The sequence below is a fragment of the Scomber scombrus genome, unplaced genomic scaffold (genome assembly GCF_963691925.1).
Source record: "Scomber scombrus unplaced genomic scaffold, fScoSco1.1 SCAFFOLD_345, whole genome shotgun sequence".
In the NCBI taxonomy this organism is placed as follows: Eukaryota; Metazoa; Chordata; class Actinopteri; order Scombriformes; family Scombridae; genus Scomber; species Scomber scombrus.
In genome coordinates, this window is record NW_026910193.1 from 2,501 (window position 1) to 27,600 (window position 25,100).

Here is a 25,100-nt window from a genome sequence, read left to right on the forward strand (position 1 = left end):
TAATTAAGCACAGTTTAAGGGGTAAAAAAAGGAAAGAAGGAAGGTAGGAAGGACGGAGGAAAGAAGGAAGGAAGGAAGGTAGGAAGGAAGGAAAGAAGGAAGAGGGAAGGTAGGAGGGAGGGAGGGAGGGAAGGAGGGAGGAAAGGAAGGAAGGAAGGAAGGTAGGAGGGAGGGAGGGAGGAAAGAAGGACATAGGAAAGAAGGAAGGACGGAGGAAGGAAGGAAAGAAGGAAAGAGGGAGGGAGAAATGGAAAGAGGAAGAGAGGAAGGAAGGGAAGAAGGAAAGAGGACGGTAGGGTGGAGTGAGAAAGGAAAAGAGGAAGGAAGGAAAGAAGGACAGAGAAGGAGGGAGGGAGGGATGAAGGAAGGACGGAGGAAGGAAGGAAAGAAGGAAGGAGGGAGGGAGAAATGGAAAGGAAGGAAGGAGAGAAGGAAAGAAGGAGCGAGGGAGGAAGGAAGGACAGAAGGAAGGAAGAAAGGGGGATGGAGGAAAGAAAGAAAGAGAGAAGGAGGGAGGAAGGACAGACGGAAGGAAGGAAGGGAGGATAGAAGGAACAGTAAAGACAGACTGGGTCAATTTGACCCGGGAGGACGACACGAAGATTAACTGGAAGAAACAAGTTTCAGTCAAACTTTAGGGTTTAATAAAGTCTAACAGTCCAAACGATGAACTGATCTACTTTAAACCAGTTATATCTGCAGACTAACACTGAGATAAACTGTGTTTCAGACTCTACCTGCTCTACAACCACTGCGTTCCTCAGGTCTTCCTCTACGTCTTCATCATGGTGGATTTGTCTCTGGCCATCTTCGAGGAGCCGGCCGTCTTCCTCCTTCCTGTTTGGGTAAGATGTCCGACACAAGAAACACACTTCCTCTTTACTCATGTGAACCAGAAAACCCTGAGTCAGCCATTAAAACAGTGAGTCAGCAGTGAAAGCAGTGATGTAATGGTTTAAAGCTGCTGATGGAGAGACTAACATTTAAACTGGTGACCATAACTTAAAGGTTTAGGCTCGTTTCTGTCTTCAGTAACATCGAGGTTATTGTTTAAAAGATTAAAAATGAATCTTAAATGTAACAAAGCATGAAGGAAAAACACTGAACTAGTGATTCTATGTTGTTGGTGATGATGTATTGTTAGAAGTTTAAGTCTCTACAACTTTAAACATGTTGATGTAAAACTGAATGAAGACAATAGATTCTGATTAGAATCAGTATAGAAGCACAAACTGAATGTAAACACTTCAATCACAATAAACAGGCCCAAACCGAATGGAATTGGGTTTCAGAGAGGTAGAATATTCCTTTCCCCAAACCGATCAAATGTTATCATGTAAACGGTGAAACTACGCCTTGACGTAGCCTAAATGCACAGTGTTGTTTCCTCAGTTGTAGATGTGGTGGCTTCCAAGCAGAGCAACTGCTCCACAGCAGAGAGCTTGTTTCTAATTCAAACTAACTATAAGATTTAAATATTATCGCACGTTTAGACGGAAGAAAAACAAGAAATACTGAACTGAAGGAAGCCGAGATAGACCGTAACCAACAGCAACTACCAATCAGCTGACTGATCTCCATCTTTGGTCGATCACGTGATGTTTACATCACATCTTCCATGTAAACCTGACCAGTCTAGAATGATTATTATCTCCTGTTGCTGCTACTCTGACTTTCAGCTAGCTTCATCCTACAAAGGACTACACCTGAACATAATAATCCATGAACAATAAATATTCCCCTCTAACTGTTCAGGAGAATCTAAAGTAGATGCAAGACTCCCAAAAACATGGCTGTGACTTCTGGTGTCTCAAAGTTATATTACTATTTTAAAGCCGGCCTACACAGATGCTGAACCAATCAAATTACAACCAGTTAAACCAGTGTGTGTGTGTGTGTGTGTGTGTGTGTGTGTGTGTGTGTGTGTGTGTGTGTGTGTGTGTGTGTGTGTGTGTGTGTGTGTGTGTGTGTCGTACTGTGTTTTGTTTCCAGGCAACCATGCTGGCGGAGCTGCTCTGTCTGCTCGTCTTCACCCTTCGTCTCGTCCACTACGCCAAAGTCATCCCACGAGAAAAGTTCTGGAAAGACCCCAAAAACATCGCCATCATGGCCATCGTCATGGTGGGTGGGGCTTAGTGACATCATCAGTATAGTGGTGGGTGGGGCTTAGTGACATCATCGTTATAGTGGTGGGTGGGACTTAGTGACATCATCAGTATAGTGGTGGGTGGGGCTTAGTGACATCATCGTTATAGTGGTGGGTGGGGCTTAGTGACATCATCAGTATAGTGGTGGGTGGGGCTTAGTGACATCATCGTTATAGTGGTGGGTGGGGCTTAGTGACATCATCGTTATAGTGGTGGGTGGGGCTTAGTGACATCATCGTTATAGTGGTGGGTGGGGCTTAGTGACATCATCAGTACAGTGGTGGGTGGGGCTTAGTGACATCATCGTTATAGTGGTGGGTGGGGCTTAGTGACATCATCAGTATAGTGGTGGGTGGGGCTTAGTGACATCATCAGTATAGTGGTGGGTGTGGCTTAGTGACATCATCAGTATAGTGGTGGGTGGGGCTTAGTGACATCATCAGTATAGTGGTGGTGGGGCTTAGTGACATCATCAGTATAGTGGTGGGTGGGTCTCAGTGACATCATCAGTATAGTTGTGGTAGGACTTAGTGACATCATCAGTATAGTGGTGGGTGGGGCTTAGTGACATCATCAGTATAGTGGTGGGTGTGGCTTAGTGACATCATCAGTATAGTGGTGGGTGGGGCTTAGTGACATCATCAGTATAGTGGTGGTGGGGCTTAGTGACATCATCAGTATAGTGGTGGGTGGGTCTCAGTGACATCATCAGTATAGTTGTGGTAGGACTTAGTGACATCATCAGTATAGTGGTGGGTGGGGCTTAGTGACATCATCAGTATAGTGTTGGGTGGAACTCAGTGACATCATCAGTATAGTGGTGGGTGGGGCTCAGTGACATCATCAGTATAGTGGTGGGTTGGACTCAGTGACATCATCAGTATAGTGGTGGGTGGGGCTCAGTGACATCATCAGTATAGTGGTGGGTTGGACTCAGTGACATCATCAGTATAGTGGTGGGTGGGGCTTAGTGACATCATCAGTATAGTGTTGGTGGAACTCAGTGACATCATCAGTATAGTGTTGGTGGAACTCAGTGACATCATCAGTATACTGTTGGTGGAACTCAGTGACATCATCAGTGTCATAAACCTAGAACTGCCACTAAGCATTATTTTCATTATCAATTAGAAAAGAGTGAAACTTATTGTTTTTATACGATGATAAGACGAGCCGAAGCAACACAATCTCATATTTAAGAAGCTTAAACCATCAAATACTATAATGATTAATCAATAAGCAAACACTATGCAACTAGAATCCCATAGAAAAATATTATTAATTACACCTGAATTTACCCCTGAAAGCTCAGTATGGGGTTTAATGAGGGAGGCAGAGATCCTTTAATTTGACAAAGCCTTAATTAACCAAATAAAGCACAATTTAAAGGGTAAATAATCCCTTATTTATTCATCTGAAGGAGGTATTAAGAGGTTTGTAAAGGGCATAAACTAAACCCCTTAAATATCCCATCTATTAGAAATACCTTCATTTATTTATCACCTTAAAATCTCATTAAAATCACCTTATTTTACCCTCATTCATGAGTAAATTAATGGAATTTTACAGTTAAAGATCAGGATTTAATCGATTTAACCTCTATAGAGAATCACTTAACAAACATTTTAACATACTGCAACAGAAAATAGAAATGACTGCATGTTTTTTTAAATGCACAAACTGTAAATGTGCACACAATCAGGGTTTCTGTGTTGAGGGATGAGACTAACTCCTGGTGACGGTTGGAGACTCGTGCTCCGAGCGTTGGACCCAGAACATTTCCTGCAGGTTATTTTGGTGTGAAAGCTGCAGCAGAGTTCCTGTCTGAGTTCTGCAGGCTGAGAAAGTGCTGAGGAGACTTTCTGCTGCTGTTGGGAAACAACCTTTAACCGGTGATGTTGCATCGTCAGCGCTTTTTAACTTCCTGGTGATTGTGAGAGGCTCCCCCGCGATCACTTCAGGGCACGTGAAATAATCTGAAATACCACCCATGAACTCTTCATTAATACACAATGAGCTGAGTTTTACTGCAGTCTTTGAACGCCTCTCTGTTCCTGCAGCTCAGGAAGATTAGTTTAATGAGTAATTGATGTTATTTAGTGTGATTTTTAAAAGGTTAAACATGGTCAAAGTTCAATAACTTGAGGTGAACGTATGTAGGTCAAAGGTCTCTGAACAGTTTTTTCTAAATAAGATCCCTTCAGGACACGTTAAATAATCTGACATACCACCGCTGAACTCTTCACTGATACACACACAGAGCTGAGTTTTACTGCAGTCTTTGAACGCCTCTCTGTTCCTGCAGCTCCGTCCTCTCAGGAAGATCAGTTTCATGAGTAATTGATGTTATTTAGTGTGATTTTGAAACGTTAAACATGGTCAAATAATAACTTGCCTGCAGGTCAAAGGTCCCTGAACGCCTCGTGTTTGACGAGCTGAAGTCACTATAAGATAAATAAGAAGATTTTAGTTGTAAATCATGTAAATATATTCCAGCAGAGCTCCAGATTATAAACACAGAGCCAGAAATGTAAAGAATACGAGTCATTTTAAAGCCTTTTATACAAATGTTGCCTTCAGAGATAAGATTAGTCTTTATTGTCACATATACAATGAGCTGCTACTGACTGAGAATGATAATATAAAGGTATAACAACAGAACAGCTGCAGGTAATAAATAATAAACAAAACAAGAAGACAGGGAAGGCAGAAGATGGTTAACCCTCCTGTCGTCCTCCCGGGTCAAACTGACCCCGTCTCTTTTGACTCTTCCTTCCTCCCTCTTTCTTTAATTTTTCATTCCTTCTTCCCCTCCTTCCCTCTTTCTTTGCTCACTTCCTTCCTTCCTTCCTCCTTTCCTTCTCTCCTTACGTCTTTCCTCTTTTCCTCCCTCTCTCCCTCCTTACTCCTTTCCTTCCTTCCTTCCTTTCCTTCCTCCCTCCCTCCTTACGCATTTCCTTCCTTCCTCCCTCCCTCTTTACTCCTTTCCTTCTTTCCTCCCTCCCTCCTTACTCCTTTCCTTCCTTCCTTCCTTCCTTCCTTTCCTTCCTCCTTTCCTTCCTCCCTTCCTCCTTACTCCTTTCCTTCCTTCCTCCCTCCTTACTCCTTTCCTTCCTTCCTCCCTCCCTCCTTACTCCTTTCCTTTCTTCTTCCTTTCTTTCTTTCTTTCTTTCTTTCCTTCCTTCCTTCCCTTCCTCCTCCCTTCCTCCAATCCTTCCTTGACCTGAGGACAACAGGAGGGTTAATGGTTCATGTGTCTCCTCTCTGTTCACTCAGCTGTTAGTCCAGATGTTGAACCTTTAAACAGATGTTGAGTATAAAGTGTCTCCTCTCTGTTAGTCCAGATGTTGAACCTATAAACAGATGTTGAGTATAAAGTGTCTCCTCTCTCTCACTCAGCTGTTAGTCCAGATGTTGAACCTATAAACAGATGTTGAGTATAAAGTGTCTCCTCTCTCTCTCTCAGCTGTTAGTCCAGATGCTGAACCTTTGAACAGATGTTGAGTATAAAGTGTCTCCTCTCTCTGTTCACTCAGCTGTTAGTCCAGATGTTGAACCTTTGAACAGATGTTGAGTATAAAGTGTCTCCTCTCTCTCTCTCTCAGCTGTTAGTCCAGATGTTGAACCTTTAAACAGATGTTGAGTATAAAGTGTCTCCTCTCTCTGTTCACTCAGCTGTTAGTCCAGATGTTGAACCTTTAAACAGATGTTGATTATAAAGTGTCTCCTCTCTGTTAGTCCAGATGTTAAACCTTTAAACAGATGTTGAGTATAAAGTGTCTCCTCTCTGTTAGTCCAGATGTTGAACCTTTGAACAGATGTTGAGTATAAAGTGTCTCCTCTCTGTTAGTCCAGATGTTGAACCTTTGAACAGATGTTGAGTATAAAGTGTCTCCTCTCTCTCTCTCTCAGCTGTTAGTCCAGATGTTGAACCTTTAAACAGATGTTGAGTATAAAGTGTCTCCTCTCTGTTAGTCCAGATGTTGAACCTTTGAACAGATGTTGAGTATAAAGTGTCTCCTCTCTGTTAGTCCAGATGTTGAACCTTTAAACAGATGTTGAGTATAAAGTGTCTCCTCTCTGTTAGTCCAGATGTTGAACCTTTGAACAGATGTTGAGTATAAAGTGTCTCCTCTCTCTCTCTCAGCTGACTCTGGTGGATATGATCATCTACGGAGGTCTGAAAGCTGCTAACTGCTACTCAGTGCGCTGGTCCAGAGTCCTGCGGCCGCTCCTATTGGTCAACGTCACAGAAGGACGACAGGTAACAAACTCTCAGACTCTCAGACACTTTAACACTTTAACACCTGGTAGAAATATAAATATAAATGTTATTATCAGGCTTCCTCCTAATATAATGGTGGATGTTCTTCAACCATCGTCTGAAAGAAAAGAAGAAGAAGTTTAGAACAAATAGAAAGACGTTCATCAATTAAAGCAGATGTCAAACATGAGGCCAGTGGGCCAGAACCGGCCGGCCGAGGGGTCCAAGCCGGCCCACTTTCCTTCCTGTCTTCTTTCCATCATCTTTCCTTCCTTCCTTTCTTCATTCTGTCCGTCCTTTCTTTTTTATCTCTCACTTTCCTTCCTGTGTTCTTTTCCTTCCTTCCTTCCTTTCTTTCTTCTGTCCTTCCTCCCTTCCCTCTTTTCTTCCCTCCTCCCTTTCTTCCATTTTTCTTCCTGTGTTCTTTTCCTTCCTTCCTTCCTCCCTTTCTTCCTTCTGTCCTTCCTCCCATCCCTCCTTTCTTCCCTCCTCCCATCCCTCTTCCCTTTCTTCCTTCCTTCATTCTGTCCTTCCCTCCTTTCTTCCATCTTGCCTTCCTCTCTCTCTTCCATTTTTCTATCTCTTTTTCCTTCCTTCCTTCATTCCATCTTTCATTCCTTCCTTTCTTCCTTCCTTCATTCTGTCCGTCCCTCCTTTCTTCCATTTTTCTATCCTGTCTTCGTTTCCTTCCTTCCTTCCTTCTTTCCTTCCTCAGGATCAATTTGTGGAATATACTTTACTGAACTAAAAGAATAAAAACTGTGTATCACACGACATAGATTCAATAAACACTTAAAAACAAGACGATTAAATATAAAACTGAGGCATAAATATTACGGAGTGTCTATTTGCACCCCTGGTACAAACAGCCTCGGCCACACAGCTGAGCTATTTGCACCCTCGACGTATAACAACATGAAAACATGGCGGACATTCATCTTCCACGCCAGCAGAAAGGTTTCATCTCTAATGTTTGACACAATGTAAAGACATTTCTGGCGGGAAAGTTGTATTATTATTATTATTATTATATTTTCATAATATTTCCTCAGTGAATGTTTACAAGCGTCAGTTTGTCAGTCAGAAATTATTTGTTGGCAATATCTATCTTCTGTATTAGCAAACATATTGGGCTGTCACATCACTACGTAGGACCGTAGCGGTGGGTTAGGGTCATTAGTTCAGGAGACTCGGGTTCGAGTCTTTGCAGCAGCAGTTATTTATTAATAATGTTTTCAGTGGAGAAACTCTGCTGCATACAACCCAAAAATATCTGAATTTACAACCTTCAGTTTGTTATATGATGGAAATCAGATCTTGACAGATAAGTCTATGGTTGCCATGGATACCAAATATATTTCAGACCTCTGAAGTCTCAGGCATTGGCCCTGATGCATTTCAAGCTGCTCTCACGCTAACACGCCACACCTGACGTTTATTCACGCCAGGAAGTGATAGATCTCACCGGACACAAATTATTATATGATATACAGAAGAGAACAGCGACGTATATTTATCGCGCTGTCCCGGTGGGATACGGGAGTCTTCTGCATAACTCCACACGCTCCCCTCCGACACTCAGGGCCTGATTTACTAAAGGTTTGCGTGTGTAGAAACGTGTGCATACTTGACATCACCTGCAAAAAATGTGCAAGCTGATCTACTAACGCAGCACACTGAGGTTTGCGTCTTTCAACTGAGCAAGATAGTACGAGCTGTCCATTTAGTACGTTAATAATGAATGTAATATTAGTAGTTTACCATAATGAATGTAATATTAGTAGTTTACTGTAATGAATGTAATATTAGCAGTTTACCGTAATGAATGTAATTTGAGGCGTTTCAACCCCAGTGTGCAAAATACAGGGAGGAGAAAATGTAAATATGTTATTTAGCACACTCATTGTGATTTACCAAACCTGAAGGTAATGTTGCTGACGCTAACTGTGTCTATAAATAATACCTTTGAAGGGCAGGTATTAACCGGCTGTTACTATGGAGACGAGGAGACGGAGATACAATGACAGAATACACACAGGATGGAGTTTTTCCACCTGTGTTAATATCTTTAAAGTGGAATATTTGTGGTTTTCCTAACAGCATTGACTTTGTCACTAATACTCTCCATATGTGGGTTTTTCTGGTAATATTAGTTTTTGTTATAACTCAATATATTAGTTAACCTCTTCCACTAGAACCTGATCACATTTCTGCTCGTCCAAACTCTCCATAAAGACACAAAACCCTCATTTAAATACTGCTGTCTGCACCTGTTGCACCTGTTTTCATTTACACAGTTATTCTTAGTAAATCACCTGCAAAACGCACACAAACGGCACGCGCAATCTATTGCACCGTGCACGCAATTTAGTACCTTTATTTGGGATTTTAGTAAATCAGGCCCTCAGTCCCGCAGGGTACTTAATGCACTCCTAATTATACTGGGGTGCAAATAGCATTCATTGATATTTGCACCAAGACGGGTGCAAATTGAACACTTTGCTATATATACCAGGGTACAAATAGCCTTTGCCTTAATATTATTGCACATATGAACTGTGTAATGGAGTTCATTATGTATATGAGCCATGGTACTATTGGGGACATATAACACATATAATCATGCATATATAAGGAAATAGGTAAAAACACCTTAAAACCTCAAACACAAATAAAGCTCAGTGACCCAGATGCAGCTGTTCTAGTAACCAGGATTAAACATGTTAAAGCCACAATGAGGCAAATAAGGTCAGACAATTATAAAACATGACAGAAACATAGAAAACAATAAGTAATAAAAGAGGAATGAATCCGTCCTCTGAACTCTGTCCGACTTCCTGCAGAAAACAAGTCAAACCGAACACAATTCCAGCTGTGAAGTAAGCAGTATAACGGTAGATAAGATAAGACTTTATTGATCCCGGGAGAGGAAATTTTCATGTTACAGCAGAGCAGGAAGCGAGGAAGCCGATAAGAGCTGACAGCGATAAACACACACACAAAAAAACACAAAAAAACTCAAGTCAGAGGAATTCAGTCTGTATACTTTAGATTCTGTACGGCACGAAGACCCACGTTGACTCAGGAAGATGTGACGAAGCTTTTAATATTAACATGTTTCATAGAATATTTTAATAAGAGAAACACACGATTGGTGTCTGATGGCACGCCGACATCTCTTACTTCCTTTTTTAATTTTTTTTAATCTTGTTTATTTTTATTTATTACTCTTTTGCATCTGTATCTGGGTCAGTGATGTATGTCAGGGCTCACACTAGGGCCAGTTGTTCCGTAACGTGCTGAAGCACGGATGTCCCCCCTCCCCTGTCCCCCGCTGGTTGCCTCTGACACATTGCACAATAACATATAGACAGTTTACTCTCATAAAACATGCACAGGTGTGTGTTGGCGGTAAAACACAACACAGCCGATCACTTAACACAACGCACTATGATTAAAAAGTGCAAGCTTGTTCTTCTGAGTCCTGCCTGTGTAGTATGCAGTACTAGATACTGGTGTAAAAAAGACTCTAGTAAAAGCAGACGTCCTGATTCAACTCTTTACTCCAGTAAAAGTAAGACTTAGTTTAATGACTTAGAAGTCGCCAAATGACTTTAATGAATTTCGTTAGTTTATATAATGCAGATTAGTAAAATATGACTTTTATGAGGGTCACAGTCACAGATAATAAACTTAGCATTTCATAATTGTGGTAGCAGCGGTGCAGCAGATGTAATGAAGTCCACGCAGCACGATGGATGCAAACTAATATTAAGCCTTTAGCCTTTTCATTATAATGTCCATGGACATAAATTGAGTTCTTTTGCCTTAATAATGATAAAATAATACACAAAGAATGGTTGGATTGGGAATATATGCATAATGTCTCCACGTTGCATTTAGTGTTGCTTGAAATGACCAGGGCTCAGCTAGTGTTGGGATTCCCTGGAAAATTGGCTTCTTTTCCCGGGATTTAAAATGTCTTATTTTAGGGAAAAATATTAATCCCTAGTGCGCATGCGTGACCAAGTGTACCGTTCCTAAGCACACCTCTTCCAAGCGTACCGTACCAGGGAAGTGTACCGTACTCAAGCACGGTACACTTGTACTCACACTAGCCAAATAATCCGGATTTTAGGGGCAAACTGCTTGGGCACAGTACGATTGCCTAGTGTGAGTACGCCCTTAGTCTCCATGTGGTTTAGTTTAAATTTAAAGGGTTAAAATGTGAAAATAAACGTATGAATAACTTGCACACATTCTTTTTTTGTGGACCCAGCATCAAATTTCTGCTTTTAATCCATTTAGAGAGAATATATTAGAGGATTATGGCAAAAATGTCTAAGTGGTGTAACCATAAAAACTTTGTACCAAATAATTCAACTTGCTTAAAAACAGTAAATTGTCAATAAAACACCATATCAACTAGTTTGGCATGATCTTACATTATAACTTTATATTAAATAAAGGTCATGGAATACAATTGTTATCAATATTACATTTAATCTGGGGAAGCATAAGAATCAGGAACCTGACTGCTTTCTTTCTTTCTTTCTTTCTTTCTTTCTTTCATTCTTTCTTTTTGTCTATCTTTCTTTCTTTCTTTCTCTCTAGGTGATAAAATATGTAATATTTATCATTCTTTTGTGGTTACACCATTTGACATTTTCAGGAGCATTCAGTCTTACTTTTGGTAAAAAATGGTGCAAATGTCATTTCAAATGATATAAAACCAACAAAATACTTAATGTACATTTTAACAAACCTGATGCTGCTTTTAAATCTAGTTTAACTGATTTATGAATTCACCATCTTACCAAAACGTATTAGTTACTGACCCACGTTCCTCTTGTTCATACTGACTAATAAAAGATGCTGTTTAAAACTAGTTTTTAAGTTTTTAAGTCTTTTTCTGCATTCATCCATTTATAAAACAATTATTAAAACAATAAAACCTTAATTACACATTGATCCAGTTTTCTCTTATTGATCTTTTTGTAATATATTGATTATATTGAACTGGGCGTAACTCTGACGTCCATGATGTCTTGCTGCGGAGCCGCTGAGTTCAGTCTGAATTTATCTCCTGCTGTTTTAACAAACCTGATGCTGCTTTTAAAACTAGTTTAACTGATTTATTAATCAGTTCCAGAGACAATAAAATAAAAGTCACATTTACTGGAAGCTGCCTGTTAGAGGTTTTATATTATTGGGCCGTAAATCCAAAGGTCAGATTCTGATATTTTCTCAGTTCAGTGAACAACGGTTAGGAATGTAATGAAGCGTTCAGATGTTTATCACCTGATGATGTCATAATGTCACATGATCAGTACAGGACTTCCTTTATTATTAACTGACAGCTGACCTGTGTGTGTGTGTGTGTGTGTGTACATCTCTGTTTATATGTGTGTATGTGTGTGTCTCTCTGTCTCTGTGTGTGTGTGTGTGTGTGTTTGTGTGTGTGTGTGTGTTTGTGTGTGTGTGTGTGTGTGTGTGTGTGTGTGTGTGTGTGTGTGTGTGTGTGTGTATGTGTGTGTGTGTGTGCTGTAATCTCTGCATCATGTATCTGTGTATAAACTTTGCAGAGCGAGTTTGTTTGAGTCAAAACTTCCGGCTGCTAAACGTACGAATGTTTGACTTTTTGATCTGACGGCGCCTGAACGCATCATTAGTGTTGCGTTTGTGTCCCGTGGGAGATAATAAGCTCTCTTGTTTGTTTGTTTGTTTGTGTTCAGCTCCGCCGGGCGTTCAGAAGCATCCGGAACGCTCTGCCTCAGATCTTCTACGTCTTCCTGCTCTTCATGTTCAGCGTCCTCATCTTCTCCCTCATGGCCCTCAAGCTGCTCGGCAAACGGTGAGACGGCCGACTTTTCATTGGTCCAGCGGTCCGATGCAGTCTGCTGACATTTAAAAACACATTTTAGGAATTTTGTACATTCGAGAACTATTTTTTTCTGTATGACTATATTTATTAAATCACTTCTATATAAATACTGTACATAGGAGCTTCAACCATCCATTTTAACGTGAAACTTATTACATTTTAAAGGTAGGGTTGGTAATCCTGTTCAGAAGCTTTGTTATACTGGGTGAAATGGTCCTTCTATTATCAGAGGTATCAATACATTATGACTTTAGAAAAAGGAACGGAAAAAATCAGACCTCTGTGGCAGCCACAGGACTGATAAAACTCTGACCAATCCATGCTCTTCCCACCGAAAAGCAAAAACCAATCAGGTGCCTTCATGTCTAGTTCTGCATCCGCCCCCCTCTCTCCCTGCCTACTTCACGCGTGCACAGTCTTCACCTGTCGCTGTTGCCGGTATGTGGGGGCGTGGCTTGGACGGACTCACTGACGGGAGGGGGAGCAGCGGGGGGGAACTTAGAGGAGGCAGGAGGAGGTGCTATTTTCAAATCTTGCTAGCTCTCTTGCTAGCTTTCCAACATTACTAACCCTACCTTTAACGTGAAAGTTATTACGTTTTGACGTGAAACTTATTAAGTTTTAACGTGATGCAGCATTAAAAACAGGGGGAAAAACGACACTTCTGCCGTATCGCAATATTACGATATCCAAATTCTTGGACGATATCTACACTTATATCACGATATTGATATATTGCTCAGCACTCCGTCAGAATAATGTGTTCCGATACTTTTGGGAACAGAGTTTTTCATGGTCAGAGCTTTAAACCTTTTCTGGACTTTTGTGATGTCAGACAGATTTTTTTAGCTCGAAAGACGTTTGAGAAACTGTGAATCTTCAATTTCTTTTGAGGCTCGTTGTTTATTTCAGGTTTTATGAGAATTGATGCAGAACTTTGTGTGTTATTTAATCTGAATGTTTTCTGCTCAGAGGTCTGAAGACCATCCACGGAGCTCCGTACTTCACGAACTATCTGGACATCGTGTTCGATCTTTACGTCCTCGTCACGACGGCCAACAGCCCCGACATCATGTAAGAGCCTCGCTTCCTCTGTCTGATGCTGCGATGATAATTAACCTTAAATCAACATGTGGTGGATGACTGTTTGTTTTATTGTGTAACTTCCTGTTAGAAAGAAACAGGAAGTTGTTTATGAACAACAAGAAACATTAAAACTAATTTATTAGTTTTAGTTTCAACACGATTATAAATAAAGGTTTTTTATTTGGTCTTTTTTTAACATGTATTACTTTTGACAATAAATAAATATTAACGGTATTTCTATTTTTTTTTTAAATTTTAATGGTGGCATCATAGCAGAAATTTGAAAATATATTTTTTAACAATTATTATGATCTGTTTTAAATACATTTTAATATTTCTAAACCAAATATTAAAGTTTAATCACCATATTATCAGCTTTTAATGAACCCTGTTTCATGTCTTCATCAGTTTGTAAGAGGAAGTGACATCATTGATGTTTTCTGCTTGTGTTCGGCAGGATGCCCGCGTACAACGCCAGCCTCTTCTTCGCCTTCTTCTTCATCATTTACATCCTCATCAACACCTACATCTTCATGTCCGTCTTCTTGGCCGTCGTATTCAACAACTACAAAAAATACCTCAAGGTACAGCGGTCTGTGTACGGTGGCCCGGAGGTTCAAAATTAAAACTCAAAGTGGGCGTGGCTCTATGAACGCAGTGTGATGATAGACTGTATATAAGAAATGGACGTAATATCCGTGACGTCAACCATTGGTTTGTGGACTGCTGCTCGGAGGCCAATAGTATTCTCTTCCTTCCTTCCTTCCTTCCTTCCTTCCTTCCTTCCTTCCTTCATTCATTTCTTCCGTCTTTTCTTCCTGTCTTCTCTTCCATCTTTTCCTTCCTTCCATTTGTCCTTTCTTTATTTCTTTCCTGTCTTCTGTTCCTTCCTTCCTTCCTTCCTTCCATCTGTCTTTTATTCCTTCCTTCATTCCTGTCCTCATTTCAGGTGATTAAACACTAATTAAAACATACTTCTGAATCTTATATTATAATTTCTGTAAAGTCTGTTCTGCTAGATTTCACCAAATTCTACAAACTTCACCTTTTAAAATATATATATATATATATAATTTGACATATACAGCCTTTGGTGTATAAGAAGAGATAATAAACACAGGGACACAGGATTAAAACTGGGAAAATGTTTTTCTTTTTTCATTTCACTGTCTTTAAAAAAGTAAAAACAACTTTTCAAACCTCTTTAAGGACATTAACATTAACTTGAGTGTTTGACATTTTAGAAAACATTTTATTTTCTAAATGCAGATATTTTTACTGTTTTTCCAGAAGCAAATAAAAAGTGTAAGCTCTTGTTATGCTATGAATCGATATTATAATGAGCTCAGTCATGTACAAATGTATGTTTAGAGAAGACAAACAAACAGCTGTCAGTGTGTCTGATCTACAGACTCTTACAAAAGCCTCCTTTTAGTGTTTTGGTTGGTGAATTAATCTGTTTCTGATTGGATGTTTTCAAGCATCAACTATAAATGTGTGTAAATCATCTGTAACATCGACCCTCTGAGCCGTGTTTTAAACTTCAGCTGGTCCTCTCCGTCCAACAGGAGGAGGTACGGCAGCTGGTCAGGGCCAAAAGGCAGAAGATGGTGCGAGCGTTCGCCGTGCTGCAGGAGCAGAAGGAGGAAGGAGGCGAGCAGGTGGTGAGTCAGGCCAGCTGGAGCCAAGTGGTCAAACTGGTGCAGCCGGACATCAGCGACGCTCACAGAGAGCTGCTGTGGAGCGTCTCTGACGACAAGAGCCAGGGATTCATCGGTGAGTCACCAGCTAATCCTAACCCATACATATAACCCCGTCATCACTAAGGCTGGGTATCAATACCATAGACTGTATATAAGAAATGGACGTAACATCCGTGACGTCACCCATTGGTTTGTGGACTGCTGCTCGGATGCCAATAGTATCGGATCTGAGCAGCGCCATCTTGAAAATTTCAGGTGCATGCTGGGAAAAATAAAAACAGGGATTCTACTTATATGGGCATCAGGAGGAGCATGAGGCGCCCTCCTGAACCTGTGAACCAATCAACCTGTCAATCACCACGTAGCCACGCCCTAATGCATACCCTGCTTTATCGTCACATATAAAATCAGGGAGGCCAAAATGTCCCAAATGAACATCATACTGCATTGAAGAAGGCTTTAAACTAGCGATTGAGACCATAAACACATTTTGAAAACGTTTACTGAGGTTAGAAATCAAGTGAGAAGTTGGTGAATTCTCCATTGACTTGTATAGAGACGGAAGTCCTTTTGACACCAAAACGGTCGCCCCCTGGTGGCCTTTTGATAGAATGCAGTTTTAAGTCACTTCCGCGTTGGCCTCATTTCAGAGGACCGGAACTCCCCGCCTGGTTAAAACACTAGCACAACCTGTATCTATAGCAACCATAACAGAATCTGATGGTCTGTCTGTGCATTACATACCTCAAGTGGGAAAGATTGACCTAAAAGTTAAATGAGTTCAATAGTTTTAGTTTATGACACAAAGTGACTTCTGAGCAGACCTAAACTTCAGACATCATGGCCTCCTGGATTCTGCTTTCTTTATGTGTTTGAGGTGTTGAAACAGCGTCTGAACCCTGACTCAGCCTCTCTGTGTTCAGTAAGCTCAGCGGCTCTCAGACTGCTGAACTACACCTTCCAACTTCCTGCAGAGTCACAATCTTCCCCGAGCATCGCTCCAGACGGAGGAAGTTAAAACTGTCGTCTCATTCAGCTCGACTGAGAAACTTCAAACTTTCACACGGCTGAGTTTATCACATGAAGCCAGACGCAGAGTCATGTTTGTTCCTCATGTCGTTTTCACACATTAAAACGAAACCTGCTGCATGTCAAACGTGACAGCTCATCTTCATCCTCTGCTAATAATGGTGATAATACAACAACAACAACACAATACACAAGGCTTCTAATATCTCATAAACAGTCTTTGGGTGTTCTGGTAGATATATGTTTGGTGTTTTGATATCTCCCACAATATGAGATTATTAAGTGACTAAGTGGGTCAGGGGGGTCAGGGTTAGAAACGATCATGTGATGCTCTCGTCTCCTCTGCTCCTTTTTGTTTTCTTTTTTTTTTGTGATGCAGGAAGGACGGAAGGAAAAAGGAAGGATGGAAGGAAGATAGGAAGAAAGGAAGGATGGTAGGAAGGAAGCAAGAAAGGATGGAAAGATGAAAGAAAAGAAGGAAGGAAGAAAGGAGGGAAGGAAGGAAGGATGGAAGGAAGATAAGAATAAAGGAACGATGGTAGGCAGGAAGGAAGGAAGCAAAAAAGGATGGAAGGAAGAAAGGAAGGATGGAAGGATGAAAGGAAAGAATGAAGGAAGGAAGGAAGGAAGCAAGAAAGGAGGGAGGGAAGGAAGGAAGGATGGAAGGAAAAATGGAAGGAAGATAAGAAGAAAGGAAGGATGGTAGGCAGGAAGGAAGGAAGCAAGAAAGGATGGAAGGATGAAAGGAAAGAATGAAGGAAGGTAGGAAGGAAGGAAGGAAGCAAGAAAGGAGGGAAGGAAGGATGGAAGGAAAGAGGGAAGGATGGAAGGAAGATAGGAAGAAAGGAAGGATGGTAGGAGGGAAGGAAGGAAGGAAGAAAGGATGAAAGGAAAGTATGAAGGAAGGAAGGATCCTCTGCTAATAATAATGATAATACAACAACAACATACACAAGGCTTATATCTCATAAACAGTCTTTGGGCCTTCTAGTGAATATATGTTTGGTGTTTTGATGTTTGTTTGTAAAATAAGGTGCAGGTAGAGGAGGTGCAGGTAGAGGAGGTGCAGGTAGAGGAGGTGCACAAGGAGGTTCAGGTAGAGGAGGTGCAGGTAGAGGAAGTGCACAAGGAGGTGCAGGTAGAGGAGGTACATGAGGAGGTGCAGGAGGAGATGCAGGTAGAGGAGGTGCACAAGGAGGTGCAGGTAGAGGAGGTGCAGGTAGAGGAGGTACATGAGGAGGTGCAGGTAGAGGAGGTGCACAAGGAGGTGCAGGTAAGGAGGTGCAGGTAGAGGAGGTGCAGGTAAGGAGGTGAAGGTAGAGGAGGTGCAGGTAGACGTGAGGAGGTGCAGGTAGAGGAGGTGCATGAGGAGGTGCATGAGGAGGTGCAGGAGGAGGTGCAGGTAGAGGAGGTGCACAAGGAGGTGCAGGTAGAGGAGGTGCATGAGGAGGTGCAGGTAAGGAGCAGCAGGTAGAGGAGGTGCAGGTAAGGAGCAGCAGGTAGAGGAGGTGCATGAGGAGGTGCAGGTAAGGAGCAGCAGGTAGAGGAGGTGCAGGTAAGGAGGTGAAGGTAGAGGAGGTGCAGGTAGAGGAGGTGCAGGTAGAGGAGGTGCATGAGGAGGTGCAGGTAGAGGAGGTGCAGGTAGAGGAGGTGTGTGGGGAAGTTTATTAGTGCTCAGTCCTCCCACAGTATGAGATTAAGTGACTAAGTGGATATTCGGGTTAGAAACGATCATGTGATGCTCTCGTCTCCTTAATTTATTTATTTGTAGCTTGTTGAGTTGCGTCTTTGTGTCGAGTGAACAAGATGTTTAAAAAAAGTCAAAGCTCCAGCACACTGTATGTATACATATACACATTAATATATATCTCAATACACATATATTTACATATGATAAAATAAAGAACATCTATACTAAAATACATGAAATAAGAGCAACTTAGAATAGATGGACGTAAAGTGAGCAGTGCAACTTTAATAACTTTATGAATAGACCAAAAAAAACAGAATATTTCTATATACTGTTTACCGAGTGTCAATTTATCAAGTTTAACCTGAAAAGGTAAAGTGCAAATATGTAGGAAATAAAAACTATCACAACTATGCTGCCCCCTGGTGGTGGCAATATAAAACACAACCTGTATCTATAGCAACCATAACACAACCTGATGGTCTGTCTGTGCATTACATACCGAAGAATGGAAGGAAGGATGGTAGGATGGTAGGAAGGAAGGAAGGAAGGAAGGAAGGAAGGAAGGAAGCAAAAAAGGAGGGAAGAAAGGATGGAAAGAAGGAAGGAAGGTAGGAAAAAGGGAAGGAAGGAGGCAAGAAAAGAGGGAAGGGTGGAAGGAAGGTAGGAGAAAGGATGAAAGGAAAGAAGGAAGGATGGAAAGAAAGGAAGGAAGGTAGGAAGGAAGGAAGGATGGTAGGAAGGAAGGAAGAAAGGAGGGAAGGAAGGATGAATGGAAGGAAAGAAGGAAGGAAAGAAGGTAGGAAGGAAGGAAGGAAGCAAGAAAGGGAGGGAAGGTAGGAAGGAAGGAAGGAAGGAAGAGAGAAAAAAGTTATTCTTCGTTTATACACTAGCACAACCTGTATCTATAGCAACCATAACACAATCTGTATCTATAGCAACAGCACCCCGAAATCGTCCAAAGCTTAAGCCACCAGAATATGATGAACTGAACATGACTCCTTCATTGATTGACAGGTAAAGTGGCGTTCGTCCAGTTGGCCGACATGCTGAACATCGAGGTCATCACGCTCAAGGCGAGGCCACACCCCCTCAACACTTTATGCCCCGCCTTCTACCTGTCAGCGCCGAGCCGCCTCCTCTGCCGAATGGTCCAACACCGGTGAGCCTTCACGTTTCAGCTTCAGTTAACCTTCCTGTCGTCCTCCCGGGGTCAAATCGACCCCGTCCTGGTTTGACTGTTCCTTCCTTCCTTCCTTCCTTTCCTCCTTTCCTACCTTCCTTCCATCCTTCCTTTCTCCCTCCCTCCTTTCCTTCCTTCTTCCTTCCTCCCTTCCATCCTTCCTTCCTCCCTTCCATCCTTCTTTCCTTTCCTCCTTTCGTCCCTTCCATCCTCCCTTTCCTCCTTCCCTTCTTCCTTCCTTCCTTCCTCCCTTCCTTCTTTCCTTTCCTCCTTTCCTACCTTCCTTCCTTCCTCCTTTCCTTCCTTTTTCCTCCCTTCCATCCTTCCTTCCATCCTTCTTCCTCCCTTCCTTCCTTCCTTCCTTCCTTCCTCCTTCCCTTCCTTCCTTCTTCCTCCTGTCCATCCTTCCTTCCTCCTTCCCTTCCTTCCTTCCTCCCTTCCTTCCATCCTTCCTCCATTCCATCCTTCCTTCCTTCCTCCTTTCCTTCCTTCTTCCTCCTTTCCATCCTTCCTTCTTCCTCCTTTCCGTCCTTCTTCCTCCCTTCCATCCTTCCTTCCTCCTTCCTTTCCTTCCTTCCTTCCTCCTTCCCTTCCTTTCCGTCCTCCTTTCCTTCCTCCCTTCCATCCTTCCATCCTCCCTCCCTTCCTTCCTTTCCGTCCTCCTTTCCTTCCTCCCTTCCAATCCTTCCTTCTTCCTCCCTTCCTTCCTTGACTCGAGGACAACAGGAGGGTTAAATGTTGATCAGATCTCTGCCGTGTCTCCTCTCCTCAGAGCGTTCGTGATCGTGTATGACCTCATCATCCTGGCGAACGCCGTGTTCATCGGTCTGGACGAGGAGAATCCGATGATCGCTAACTCGGAGTGGGTCTTCCTGGCGCTCTACCTGCTGGAGATCCTGCTGAAGCTCTACGTCTTCGAGCCCCGGGCCTTCTTCTCCAGACACAGTTTCTGGAACTGGTGAGACGAGCCGACCGACCGACCGAACTTCAGCTCGGGTTTTATTTTCAGGTGGCGTCTCGAACTTCACGAGATGTTTGTTCTGAATAACCAAAAAGTTGAAAACTCAGTCACTCACTGATTCTGCAGGTGTTACTGTTTGTGTTTGTCCTTCCTTTCCTCCCTTCCTTCCTTCCTACCTCCCTCCTGTCCTTCCGTCCTTCCTCCTTTCCTTCTTTCTTCCTCCCTCCCTTCCTCCTTTCCTTCCTTCTTCCTCCTTTCCTTCCTCCCTTCCTTCCTCCCTCCTTTCCTTCCTTCTTCCTCCCTCCCTCCTGTCCTTCCTTCTTCCTCCCTTCCTCCCTCCTTTCCTTATTTCTTCCTCCCTTCCATCCTTCCTCCCTTCCTTCCTTTCCTTCTGTCTGTCCTTCCTCCCTGCCTCCTTCTCTCTTTTCTCCATCCCCTTTCTTCCTTCCTTCCTTTCCTTCCTCCCTTACTTCTTTCCTCTGTCCTTCTTTCCTTCCTTCCTTCCTCCCTTCCTCTTTTCCTTTCTCCCTCCCTCCTTCCTTCCTTCCTTCCGTCCTTCTTTCCTCCATCCTTCTTTCCTTTTCTCCCTTCCTTCTTCCTCCCTCCCTCCTGTCCTTCCTTCTTCCTCCCTTCCTCCCTCCTTTCCTTCCTTCTTTCCTCCTTTCCATCCTTCCTCCCTTCCTTCCTTTCCTTCTGTCTGTCCTTCCTCCCTGCCTCCTTCTCTCTTTTCTCCATCCCCCTTTCTTCCTTCCTTCCTTTCCTTCCTCCCTTAATTCTTTCCTCTGTCCTTCTTTCCTTCCTTCCTTCCTCCTTCCTCTTTTCCTTTCTCCCTCCCTCCTTCCTTCATTCCGTCCTTCTTTCCTCCATCCTCCCTTCCTTCTTTCCTTTTCTCCCTTCCTTCTTGACTAAGGAAGAAGGAAGGTGGGAGGGAGGAAGGAAGGAAAGGAAGGAGGGAGGGAGGAGGAAGGAAGGAAAGGAGGGAGGAAGGAAGGGAGGAAAGGAAAGAAGGAAGGGAGGAAGGAAGGAAGGACGGAGGAAATAAGGAAGGGAGGAAGGAAAAGAAGGAAGGAAGGACGGAGGAAATAAGGAAGGAAAGTAGGAGGGAGGGAGGGAGAAAGGAAAAGAGGAAGGAAGTAAGGAAAGAAGGACAGAGAAAAGAAGGAAGGGAGGAAGGTAGGGGGGAGGAAAGAAAGAGAGAAGGAGTGAGGGAGGAACGACAGACGGAAGGAAAGAAGGAACAGTCAAAACAGATGAGGTCAATTTGACCCAGGTGGACAACAAGAGGGTTAATGAATTAGAGTGAAAATCATCCATTAAGAGATTGGGTTTTTTTTGCAATGCACTTCTGTAATTTCCAGGTTAACGTAAGAATTTAACCTAAATGTTTATTTTTCACAATGTGTTTAAACCTGTAAATGTTTTTTTCTTCCTTCTTTTCTTGATAAACTCTGACTAATGAAAACATGACGGTAAACTTTAAATCTAAAATCAATGAGCTGTGTCATTTCACACGCAGCTTATCTACATCCCAGATTATCAGTACGAGGTATGTGATCCGTGTTTCGGTGCTTTGATACGAAGCCGCTGCTGCTTTTTACCTTCAGACGCTGAAGACCCGCTCACTGGTGCTTGAGGAGGCTTGTTCATTTATTTATTTATTTATTTATTTATTTATTTATTTATTTATTTATTTATTTATTTATTTATTTATTTATTTATTTATTTATTTATTTATTTATTTATTTATTTAATGACTTACTTATTTAGTTATTTATTTATTTATGTAATTACTTACTTATTAATTTATTTTTTCATTTAATTACTTACTTATTTATTTATTTGATTACTTATTTATTTATTTACTTATTTATTTATTTATTTATTTAATTACTTATTTATTTAATTACTTACTTATTTGTTTATTTATTTATTTAATTACTTATTTATTTATTTATTTATTTAACTACTTATTTATTTAATTACTTATTTATTTATTTATGTATTACTTATTTATTCATTTATTTAATTACTTATTTATTAAATTACTTACTTATTTATTTACTTATTTAATTATTTATTTATTTAATTACTTACTTTTTTATTTTTTAATTGCTTATTTTTTTATTACTTATTTTTTTATTTATTTATTTATTTATTTATTTATTTATTTATTTATTTATCTATTTAATTACTTATTTATTACTTTCAGGGAGTAAAACAGCTTTTAAAGGGTCATTAATTTTTGTTGGTTTAAAGGTGCAATAAACCACATTCAGCCCCTCTAGATGTCAGCAAACAGCTATTTGCCGCTTTCTTTTCTTTTCCCAACAACGTTATTAAGTAAACAACGTGAACATTTGTTTCAGTCTGACATGTAGCTGGGCTGAACGTCGTATATTCTGCCTTTTCTTAAAGCGATGGTTCGGCGTAATATCGACCTAGCGTCATTTGCACCATGACGTCTATTTAACCACCCGCTCCACTTTTTTTTCCATTTTGTCACAAACTGGTGGAGTTAGAGCCATCAGCCGAATGGTTTAGTACAGGCGCTAACGGACCCACCAGTGTATCTCGTAAATGACTCCACTAATAATGGCCTGGGTTGGTATCAAACTTCTACAGTAGTACAAATAGGGTCTTTACTCATAAATCGATGCATTGGAAAGTTTGTAAGTACACCAGGAGTTTATTAAAGTAACACTTACCTGATGGCTTTTACTCTGCTGCTAAAGCTGTAAACATCTTGCGTGATCACTGAAATCCCGTGTGGTCGCGTGAGATCCCGCACAGATCTCATTGCGGGGATCTCGCGTGACCACACAGGATTTCGACGATGTTTACAGCTTTAGCAGCAGAGTAAAAGCCATCAGGTAAGTGTTGTTTTAATAAACTCCTGGTGTACTTACAAACTTTCCAATGCATCGATTTATGAGTAAAGACCCCATTTGTACTACTGTAGAAGTTTGATAACAATCCAGACATTATTAGTGGGGTAATTTACGAGATACTCTGGTGGGTCCGTTAGCGCCTGTACTAAGCCATTCAACTCCATTAATTTGCGACAAAATGAAAAAAAAGGGGCTGAGGCGGTGTTTAGATAGACGTCATGGTGCAAATGACGCTAGGTCGAAATTACGCCGAACCATCGCTTAAAGAACAAAGAGTCTAAAAGTAAGAATCTATTGACCTTTTTATAAAACAAAACCCAAAATGTTTTAAGACATTTAAAAGAAACCAAAACTGTCAGCACAGAAAATAAAGATATAAAAACATGTTTGTTGCCTGTAATGCTCGCTGCAGCCTGTAGAGGCGCTAGCAGCTCTTCACTCACAGCTTTGGTTTCTTCTTTTAGACTCGTTGTATTTTAATAAGAAGCTCATTTTAAAGCATCTGAGAGTTTTGCTGCAGCTGTTGTTGATGCTGACGTTGGTTGTTTTGCATTGTTGCTGTTTTTACAGTATAGCGCCCCCTGCTGGTGAGCAGCGCAGCAGCAGCAGCGTGTGACCCGCTGCTAACGCTGGTTTGGCTTTCAGCATTTCAACTTGAATGTTTTAGTTTTCTGACTTTTGGGGGGTTTGTTTCTGGTTGCAGGTTTGACACCATCATCGTCGTAGCAGCGCTCATCGCCACCATCATCAACTCAGCCATGAAGTCATGTGAGTGCTGTGCTAGAATATCACCATCAATTTAACCAAAAACAGTCAATTTTAAGTCATTTATCAACCAAAGATGTCATCAGATAAATGAGGTCATTACATTTATTTTGCAATGAAAGAACAAGACTGAAGTCATGTTGTTGCGAAACTTTAATGATCAATGATATGATTAAAATAGTCTGAATAACTGAAGCTTTTCTGTTTTAACCCTCCTGTTGTCCTCGAGTCAAGGAAGGAAGGAAAGGAGGGAGGAAGGAAGGGAGGGAGGAAAGGAAAGGAAAGAAGAAGGGAGGAAGGAAGGAGGGAAGGAGGAAGGGATGGAAAGAAGGGGGGAGAAAGGAAGGAAGGAAAGGAAAGAAGGAAGGGAGGAAAGGAAGAAGGAGGGAAGGAAGGAAGGAAAAGGAAGGGAGGAAAGGAAGGAAGGAAAGGAAGGAAAAGAAAGAAGGAAGGAAGGAAAGAAGGAAGGAGGGATGGAGGAAAGAAGGAAGGAGGGAGGGAGAAAGGAAAAGAGGAAGGAAGGAAAGAAAGAAGGACAGGAAAGAAGGAAGGTTGGAAGGAAGGAGGGAGGGAGGAAGGAAGGACAGAAGGAAGGAAGAAAAGTTGAAGGAGGGAAGGAAAGAAGGAGGGAGGGAGGGAGGACAGACGGAAGGAAGGAAAGAAAGACTAATTGTATTTTTACAGTGTGCTATATGATGTCATTTATCTGGATATTTAAAGAGTGGAGTAGTTTGCTTACATCCAGCAGCTAGCAGAGGTTTGCTGCACTGAACTGTCTGAACTGAATGAACTGAATGAACTGAATGAGTGGTCTCTTGGTGTTTAGCGGCGGTTACACCAGCAGACAGATCCTGGACATCGTCTTCATCCTGAGAGTCCTCCGACTGATCCGAGTGGTGGACAGCATCAAGAGGTTTGATCTCTGACTCTAAACTGTGAAGGAGTTTATAAATGTGCCATGTTTGTAAAACTCCTCAGACTGACGGCTTTCTTCTTCCTGGTCGAGTCGACCCGACTCTGTGACTGTTGCCATGGAGACAGAGCTACAGTAAACAATCTTATGGCGATATTGTGAATAGGGACGAGGTCACTGACTGAATAACTGAGAGTGTGTTGCTTCTGTTAGTGGCTCAGTAATAAATAAGTGTTGGTATAGACTGTATATAAAATGGACGTAACATCCGTGACGTCACCCATTGGTTTGTGGACTGCTGCTCGGAGGCCAATAGTATCGGATCTGAGCAGCGCCATCTTGAACATTTCAGGTGCATGCTGGGAAAAATAAAAACATGGATTCTACTTATATGGGCATCAGGAGGAGCATGAGGCGCCCTCCTGAACCTGTGAACCAATCAAACCTGTCAATCACCACGTAGCCACGCCCTAATGCATACCCTGCTTTATCGTCACATATAAAATCAGGGAGGCCAAAATGTCCCAAATGAACATCATACTGCATTGAAGAAGGCTTTAAACTAGCGATTGAGACCATAAACACAT

At 41.7% G+C, this 25,100-nt stretch overlaps 1 protein-coding gene across 1 annotated transcript in view; it reads left to right on the top strand.

The window, feature by feature from the left end:
* tpcn3 (two pore segment channel 3) overlaps positions 1-24,513 on the top strand; it is a gene marked incomplete at both ends in the record, with an annotated part of 26,122 nt that extends 1,609 nt beyond the window's left edge. Inside the window, 11 exon segments of the mRNA XM_062414986.1 lie at positions 731-845; positions 1,993-2,121; positions 6,295-6,411; positions 12,147-12,265; positions 13,268-13,369; positions 13,839-13,965; positions 14,950-15,157; positions 18,821-18,965; positions 19,759-19,944; positions 23,539-23,607; positions 24,427-24,513. Of these exon segments, the coding sequence (XP_062270970.1) occupies positions 731-845; positions 1,993-2,121; positions 6,295-6,411; positions 12,147-12,265; positions 13,268-13,369; positions 13,839-13,965; positions 14,950-15,157; positions 18,821-18,965; positions 19,759-19,944; positions 23,539-23,607; positions 24,427-24,513 (1,404 nt within the window).
* Between the last annotated feature and the right edge of the window lie 587 nt (positions 24,514-25,100).